An 8,965-nucleotide genomic window follows, 5' to 3' on the forward strand; every position below is an offset into this window, starting at 1 on the left:
GGGGGGCAGTGCCCAGGTCTGCCAGGTGCTGTGATCTGTCCAGGAAGATGGGAGCAGAGGTGAGGGTGGGCTTTGGATTTATAAAGCCACTTGGAGGTCCTTGGTGACCCTGACCAGGGAGGCCGTGGAGTGAGGCCCCGGGAGGCGGAGGAGACACCTGAGTGGCTTGCTGTGAGTGGAGAAGCGGGCAGGAGCTGGGCAGGGGAGGAAATCGCCGGCCTGTGCGCGGTGCCTGTGGGGAGAAGCGGCCCTGGCGGTTAGAAGCTGTGCAGAAGGGGTTCCCGGGCAGCCGAAGGGCGAGTTCTGTGCTCCTGCTTGCTGACTCGCTGCAGACATCACCTTGCGGGTCTACTGTGTGCATGGCTCTGGCCTGGGCCCCTCGGGCTGTGATCCGCCTGGGGAGGTGGTGCCCGGAAGAGTCAGGCTGGGGAGCCGTGAAGGCTCGCGGAGGATGGTCCCCTTCTGATGACTGAGAACCTGTTTGGCTTAAATAAATGAGGCTTAAAAAGGTCCTTGAAGCTCAGTTACCAGGTACATTTTCTGGGTGGCTAGGCCCTGTAGCTACAGCCTTAATAACAACGAGGGCTGAGTGCTGGGTGCCGCTCTGTCATCGACGGAGCACACAGGACCCCGCCAGGGTCCCTCTGCTGTCCCTGTTTTATATTTGGGTGAACTGAGGCTCAGCACTGCGATCCTTTCCTGATGTCGCATAATTACTGCTGAGATGGAGCCGGGGCCACATCCACGTTCAGCGGCCCCGGTCCCGTGTGCACACCCTTCCCAGAGCGGTCAGGTGCTTGGCCACACTGGTTATAACTTCAGACCCGCTCATGGAAGTGCTTCGGGGCCAGCGTTTGGGGGTTCTGTGGAACGTTCCGTAATCCGTGGCCCCCACAAAAGTGGTCTGCTCTGAGTGAGCCAGCAGTGTCGTGTCCTCTGCCCAGGACATTCCTGTGCCCTTCCCCGGCCCTGACTGTCCCTTTCTCCCCACCAGGAGATCTCTGGAGCCCAAGAGCGGCTTAGCACTGGGCTTCCGTGGGCTTCCTCCACCTGCACTCCGGTCCTCAGCTCCTTGGTGTTGATGACACTTACCAAGTCCCCAAGATCAAAAGGGTGAGGGGTGCCTGGGTGGCTCTGTCGGTTAAGCGTCCGGCTTCAGCTCAGGTCATGATCTCACGGTTCGTGGGTTTGAGCCCCGTGTCGGGCTCTGTGCTGACAGCTCAGAACCTGGAGCCTGTTTCAGATTCTGTTTCTCCCTCTCTCTCTCTCTCTGACCCTCCCCTGCTCGTGCTGTCTCTCTCTCTCTCTCAGAAATAAATAAAACATAAAAAAAAAAGGGAATGAGGTATCAAAAAATGAGATAAAAAGGATGGAAGGACAGAGCAATCATCATCATCATCATCATCATCATCGTAATAATAAGTAAAACTTACCTGGGGCTTACTCTTTGTGAGGAAATACTAATATCACGTCCATTTTCCAGATGAGGACACTGAGACACAGAAACGTAGAGCACATGGCCCCAGGCTGCACAGCAGAGCTGGCTACTGAGCCAGCGTATTTAGCTACTAGACATGCCTGCCTCCCGTGAGACGAGAAGGGGAGATGGAAAGACCAGGAACGGTTTCCATCCAGCATGATTTTCTGAGCTTCCAGCGTGCAGAGCCATGAGGGGAGAAATAGATGTCGTGCCTGTCCCCGGTGAACCGGCAGCTGCAGACTCACCCAGCATCAAAGCAGGAAGGGATCTCAGAGCTGTCATCCAAATTGGGACACAGAAAGGTGCAGAGAAGCATCTAGAAGGAAAAAGGAAGGCACCCCTTTGCTCGCATACAAAAATAACATAAAACACACGAGTCAGCAGTTCAACACAGGCCCTTAACAGCCATGACCGCGCACTTGTCACAACAAATACACGTGCAGGTGGGTGCCACGCGGGCCGGGGCACAGTCCTTGCCCTGCAGCTGCAGGGGGAATTGCAGGGGCAGAGAAGCTCATGACATTGACCAAGAGTGTGGGAAGCATTTACCGCCTTCGAGAAAGAATGAACGGGCCAGTTTGGGAGTGAGCTTACTCTCGGGAGAGGAGAGAGGTGGCAGGTAAGGCAGCGGCGCAAAGCCATGGGGCACAAGCTCCGGTGGGGCTTATCAGGGAGAGCTTCCTGGAAGAGGGGGCATTTGGGTTGCACTGAACAAAAAGTTGGATTAGCAAATGAGGAGGCAGGAGGAATAAAATGTATTTGTAGGACAAGGCAGAGGGAGAACGTTAACTTTGGGGTTCAGTTCAATTCAACAAGCATTAGTTGAGAGGCTACGAGGAGATGGACGTCCTTGCTAAGTACAAGGGTGGATTACAGCATCTGTCCTGAGGTGCTTGTAGCTCAGTGCTTCTCAGTCATAGAGGCACAAGTACCCTGTACGCTCAGCCCTGTGCAGGCTGGGGGTCCAGGAAGGCTCTGAGGTCCTGAGCCTGAACTGCTCTTGGAGGAGGAGGAAGGGGGAGACAGGGTGCAGGGGAGGAGAGCATGCAAGTTGGAGGGCTGAGGCAGGACGTGCGCAGAGACCGTGGCATGCTGGGGTTTCTGGAAGGTGAAGTGTACCTTCTGTCCTGGGGAACAGAAGACGGTGTGGGCGGGACCTAAGCTAATTTGAGATTTGTCTGAAGTCACTGGGGAGCCACTGAAGGCTTCATACGGGGTGATGATAGTAGATTTGTGTCTTAGGAAGATCATTCTGGCAACTGTGGAGAATAGATTTAAGGGGCACGAGCTGGAGGCAGGGGACACAGTTAGGGGTGTTCCCATAGTCCAGAGAGCAAAGAGGGGCTTCAGCGAGGGGACTCGGTGCTGGGGAGAGGGATGACTAAGACCTGTTTCGGAGGCGTGTCTGGTGCTGGCTGGCATGAGGTAAGCCAGGAGGGCTCTGCGGCGAGTGCCGGTTTGGATGCAGGTGGAGAAGGATTGGGGTCAGTGGGCAGAAGGACCAGGAAACCGGGCTGAAGGTGCTCGGGTCACAGCGGCCACTGCCCGCTTGTGATGAGGGCTGGAGCCGGCGCCTCCATGGACTGAGCCGACCGCACGTGCTGGTGAGCACTCCCCGGGGGTCCCTGCTTGGGGGCCGTTGGCTGTTTTGAGATTTAAAGCTGAAAGTCAGTGTCTGGGGGTGGGGTTCGGGGAGAGGACGGTGTGTGGTTGGAGAGGACATCCAGGTCACCTGTCCAGGAATTCCGGGGCCCCAGGGGCTTCGGCACCTGCGATGGGCGTGCTCCTGGGCTCCAGCTCAGCCCTGCCTGCAGCCTCCCAGTGAGAGTAGAGGCTGAACCCCAGCGCCCTCCGCCCCAGGGGCCCCCAGGGGCCAGGGGTGTCAGAGAAAGGGCTCGGAGGCTACCAGAGAGACGGGATGGTATTACTGATTACAGCCGGAGCCACTTGACCTTGGGAGGCCACTCGCACTCAGAGTGCGGCACATTCAGTGTTCAAGGGGCCTTCCTGGTGACAGGCTGGGGTAGAGATTGCATCTGAGGAGCACAGATTCACCCGAGCTGTGCTTCTGGCTGTGCTGTTGACCAGCTCTGTGACTTTGAGGGACCCGCTGCACCTCTCTGGGGAAACGAATGGGTTGGTGTCTTCCGGCCGTGACATTCCAGGACTTGGGAATGCAATCGCACAGCGGCTGCCCAGCCGGCCCATCTCTGCCCTCACCATCTTCACTTTCCCAAGATTGCACCTTTTCTTGATTCCTTCGTGTCCGCCTTCCCTTCCTCCTGCTTCAGTGGTGGACATCTGCTCAGCATTGCTCAGAGCGGAGGCCTCTCCCCAGCCCTCAGAGCTGGCTGACGGCCCTCTGCTCTTTGATGGTGGACCTGGGGGCCCTGGCCTGGCGGGGCAAGGGGCCCGCAGGCTCAGGCACGCTCAGCCCGGTGCGGTGGTGAGGTTTGCTCACACTCACATTCTTGTGCGTTTGCAGTCTTCCTGCCTCTGAGCCCCTGCTCATGCAGTTCCCTCTGCCTGGAAGAGCGTCCTCTCCTTCCTGAAGCAGGGAAGATGCCGCAGCCCTGAGTCTGGCTCCTCCCCCGCTCTGGTCATCCAGTCACAGATGATGAGCTGTTCTTATCAGGGTAGGGTCACCACAGATAACCTATTTTAGGGAAGCATGAGGAATGGCTGGTATATTATAGTATTGACTGTGTGTGTGTGTGTGTGTGTGTGTGTGTGTGATGTCATCCTCACAACTGAGCACTGACAGCACCCACCCCTGGACTTCTGGTCGCCTCCTCTTTGGGGGCTGCACGGATGGAGACCCTCTGCCTCTCCTTCCCCTCCCACTCTCCCCTCCCCAACTCAGCCCCTCTCTTGCGTGCACTTTTCCTGGGTTGTGTGCAGGAGCAGCTTTTCTCAGGTCCACCCTTGAGCGTCCCCCCATCGTCCAGAGAATAAAGTCCATATGTCTCAGAATGACCTTGGATGGCCCGCCAGGCCACCCCCGCCATGCCTCCCTCTCCGGGATTCCCAGATTGGGGATCACTCTCTGGCAGCCCAGACTGAGGACCACCCACCTCCACTTCCACATTCTCCCAACCATTGAATCCTGTTGATTCTGCCTCCTTCACACATTTCCTATCGGTTCCATTTCTCCTCATCCACTGTCTTAGTTCTGCATCCTTATAATCTCTCTCCAGGAGCCGAGCCACAGCTCCCCCAGCTGCTGGAGGCGTGTTCCCTATGCTTGCTTTACCCCTCTCAGCCGCTGTCACAGAATCCCAGTGCTGCCCTCCACCCGGCAGGTAGAACCACAGAGGGCCCGGCCCAGCCGGCTTGTGCTCTGGCTCCCGTCAGAACCACGTGCAGGTACCACAGTCTGGAAATGACCTTTGCCTCTGAGCCTTTGCTCATGTGTATGCCTTTCCTTCCTGGAGGACCTCCCCCACCCCCGCTGTGGCCTTCCCCATCTGCTTGGTGAGCACCTCCCACTTTGCAAATCTTAATCTCCGTGAAGCCTTCCCGTCGAGAGCCGACCCCACCCCCCCAGCCAAATCGACTCTCTTTCCCTCTGTGTCCATTGCATCCCTTCCATATTTTATCCTTGCAGGCGCCTATAACCCCATGTTGCATTCACGTGTGAAGGTGTGTACCCCCCCTGTCAATTCCTTGAGTGGCTGCCGCCCGGGAGGGTCAGGGTGCATTCCGTGTAGTGGGGGCGGGGGGTGAACGAATGCATTCGAGACCTGGCCACAACCTGATCCCACTCTACATGGTCTCTCTTAATGTCCCACAAGCTGTAAGAACGTGGCACCTTCTATTTGCCCTGCACGCAGGGCTTGCAAGTACGTTTAAGGGGATTACCACTTTTAATCCTGACAACCCTGCCCTTCCACAAATGCCCAGAGCTGCAGCCACGCCAGACTAGCTCCCCACACACGCCACGCACTGTCCAGCCTTTGTCTTTGTGCCCAGAGTCGCTTTGCCTCCGTATCTGCTGGGTATGAGGCTTCATCTTGCCCCCTACGCAGTCTCTTCCCCGAGTCACTCTCTCCTCTTCCCCACCATCAGAATTAATCGTTTCTCTCCTAAACACCAAAGCCGATGACTGGCCTGAGCCTTAGCTTTAGCAGAAGCTATTTATTATAAATGCCTCCAGAGCAAGGCTGTGCCCTGTTAATCCCCTTATCTCTGTGGTGCTTAGTATAAACCCTGGCACACAGTAGGTCCCCAAGACTTGTTGCTGATTCGCATGGAATAGAATTGACTGGAATTGTCCAGGCTTCAAAGTTCTTCCACGTTTTGCTGGAACCACAGGCAGAAAGCCATCAAAGGTGGCAGCAATGGGCTGGAGGACCCGGCGGGGGAGGGGGGGGCTGCCGCAGCTCCACGGGACCCCTTCCGCAGAGGCCGTTGTCGAGATTTCTTGCCAACCCGTTGCCTGTGGATGTTTGTGGAAGCATCACTATTGCTATTATTTAATTTTTGATTACCCCAAACAGCGTGCTGAGCGCTGAGTGACATGCCCGTGGTCGAGCTAAGCCCGTGCCAGGAGCTTCTCTGGAACAGCTCTCAGCTGTTCCTGGTCCCTAGAGAACTCATCTGGGAGGTGGAAGGACCTTACCGGCGTCCGTCGGGCCTGTGCCTTTCACACGGGCGGCATGGGGGTGGGGGGAGCCGGCAGCGCCGGGCCACACCCGCTTCTGATTTCCAGCCTTGTGTTTGTTGCAGGGTCTCTACCAAAATCTGCGCCCACCAAGTTGCCGTTAGAGTTCCCTGTCGCCCCCCTTCCTCCGTTCTGCTCAGTTCACAACTAATATATGTTTTATCGAGTATTTCCTGCAGAGAGGCCCGTGGCCGGGAGGCTGGGCCTAGACGGATGGGGGGAGAAGTTCCTGACCGCGTGGAGGCGGCTGTGGGGGGGCCCTCGCTTTCTCAGAGCGCTCCCCACGCAGCTTCATGGGCGCTCTTGCTGCCCCCTGACCCGCGTTGCCCCCAGGCTCTGAGAGGGCGAGCGGAGCGCGCCGGTGCCACCTGCGCTCCCTTGAAGGGCTGGGAAGGGGAAGCCGGGCTGCGGGCCTGTGGTCCGCCCGTTGGCATCTGCACGCCCACAGCTCAAGTCCTTTGCTTCTGAGCCTCTAACAGAGCCGGGGTGTCAAGGCACGGGCGCTGGGAGGCCCGGGGCCCTGAAGGCAGGTGTCTGCCGAGGAGCCGAAGAGGAGCCCCCTCCGCAGCCTGGGCCCCCCCACCGCCGGGGCAGAAGCGCCGCCCCTGCCGGTGCCCTGGCTGCCCAGGCGCGTCTCGGCAGCGCCAGCACGCCGCTCCTCTGTGGGCCTGCAAATACTGCATTCGCATCTCGTGGCGTTGAAAGTCATGTAATTATGAGCAGAATTTATACGTCGCCGGGGCTGCCCGGGCGCCCTCCCTGCGCCTCCTTCCAGGCACTGCAAATAGTGAAGGCTGGCTTAGAAAAGAATCAGGATACCCGCCTTTATGTCTATGCACCCCGTAGATAAGGTTTTAATTGAAAATTGGTTCGTCTGTTCCCTGTGCCTAATTACAAGCTGCCCACCCAGGCCCGGAGAGCAGGGACCGTGGCCCAGCACCTGCAGGCGAGAGGGGGGCGGGCCCCGCGAGGGGGCGGGCCCCTTGAGGANACCACCAGCTCCTTCTCCTTTCTCACCCAAGTCAGCACTGTCCTAGCAGGCGGGGCTCTCCGTCCCCTCCCTCCTTCCTCGGCCCCGTGGCTGGCGACCTCGAGGGGGGACAGCACCCAGCTCACGGCCGGCTTCCTCCTCCCTCTGCCTGGGCTGGGCCTGCCTCGAGGCCTCTCAGACCACCCAGGACACACAGCCTCGTCTTCCCCAACCTACTCTGGACCCTCCTCTCCCGGGAAGCCCCTGTCTCCTGCCCCTGTGTCCGTCCACGGGCCTTGCCTCCTCCGTCAGGCTGGAGCACCCCCACCCTCTGTATGTAGCTCCTCCTCCAGAGCAGGACGAGGCGGGGCCGGTGGGGGCGGGGGAGGCTCGGCTCGGTCATGGGGCTCCTGGAAGTCAGGCACTGTNTGGGCGCCCTGGCCGCCACCCTCACCCACCGTCTCCGCCGTGGTCACACGTCACTGCTGTCACATGTGGCTCTAACAATAACTCCCCGCCCGAGAGCAGGAGGAAAGATTCACTTCCCGGCTCCGGCGGGCGGCTGTGAAATATGATTTCTGAAGTGTTAATAATGCATCACGTTTGGATAGCACTTTACATCTTGCCGAGCGGCTGGCTGGGCTGCGGGGCTGGCTGCCGGCTCCACTGCAGGCCTTCTCTTCCCAACGCGCGCCTGCTCCCTGCTGCCTCAGTTTCCCTTTCTGCAGCAGCGAAGGAAGACTTGGGTCTTGGTCTTCTGCAGGGGTCTGGGGGGTGCCTTCCCTTGTCACCGCACCCCTCCTCCCAACCTGCATTTCCCTTCTCCCACAAAGCCCCCAGCACCGTCCCCTTCGCTCACAAAACCCTCCTCAAGTGACTGTTTTGTGCAGAGGTGCCACAGCCTTGGGGGACTTGGGGGGTTGGCTGGGATGGAGGTATGTGTTCCTGCCCCCTCCTGCTCTCTTGTGTGTGGGGGTGCGGGCAGGCTGCCGGGGCTCCCGGGGAGTCTGTGGACCTGAAGGGGGAACCCTGCCTTGGTGGTCTGCTCAGAGCCACTAAGCCTTTAAGGTCCCTGGCCCCCCAAGAGCCAGGGCAGACAGCCTCTGCCTTTCACATGTACGAATGACGGACCCCATCTCTTCAGAGTTTCCCAGGGCTTCTTGCAGACCTAGAACATTCCCTTCTGTTCATGTCACTGAGGCCTTTTCCACCTATCACTCCAAAGGCTTAGGAAATCTCTCCTAGTGCCCAGCCCACGTTCACAGCCATCACTTCCAGGAAGCCCACCAGGATGAGTAATGTTTTGATGAGTTACCCCATGTTCCGCCACTGCTCCCTGCCGTGCCTGAAAAGTATATGGAAATCCTATTTTTGTGAAATTATATTCATTTTCAGGAGATCTGGATGGATTCCTGGTTTCTAGGGACCGCACTCCACCACCACAGTCTATCTGTGTGACATCCTTGCACCTCAGTGTCCTCGTCTGAAAACGAGGCTGTCGGAAAGGTGGTCACCTGGGCTTTCTGTAACACTCTTTGATGACACTCCTACTTCAAACGATTCCCTGGTGAATTATTAGGTAAAGGGAAAAAGCCCTTTGATAAGCATGTCGGTGCCTTCCAGCTGATGATGCCGTCGAGCGAGTCGGGGGCTGTGTTTTCTGGGCTGGGGGCCTGCCTGTGCTCTGTGATGTCTTCATAGATGGCTCCTGTCTTGGACTGAGTCTGTGGCCTGTGAACTGGGCCTGGGGCTCTGTCATCCTCTTGGCACTTTGTCCCTCACCCTGGATGCTGAGAGCTTGAGGGGCCTGAGAGCTTGAGGGGCCGGGCTTGGCTGGGGGGCGGGGCTGGGG

General features: G+C 58.3%; 1 protein-coding gene across 1 annotated transcript in view; it reads left to right on the top strand.

Annotated features, from left to right (window-relative positions):
- KIRREL1 (kirre like nephrin family adhesion molecule 1) overlaps nucleotides 1-8,965 on the top strand; it is a 113,221-nt gene that overhangs the window by 65,187 nt on the left and 39,069 nt on the right. The window contains exons 9-11 of the mRNA XM_077751485.1: nucleotides 995-1,113; nucleotides 2,949-3,084; nucleotides 3,772-3,926. Of these exons, the coding sequence (XP_077607611.1) occupies nucleotides 995-1,113; nucleotides 2,949-3,084; nucleotides 3,772-3,926 (410 nt within the window). The remainder of the gene's footprint in view (nucleotides 1-994; nucleotides 1,114-2,948; nucleotides 3,085-3,771; nucleotides 3,927-8,965) is intronic.

This window comes from Crocuta crocuta, unplaced genomic scaffold (assembly GCF_008692635.1).
Source record: "Crocuta crocuta isolate KB4526 unplaced genomic scaffold, BGI_CrCroc_1.0 scaffold494, whole genome shotgun sequence".
Taxonomy (NCBI): domain Eukaryota; kingdom Metazoa; phylum Chordata; class Mammalia; order Carnivora; family Hyaenidae; genus Crocuta; species Crocuta crocuta.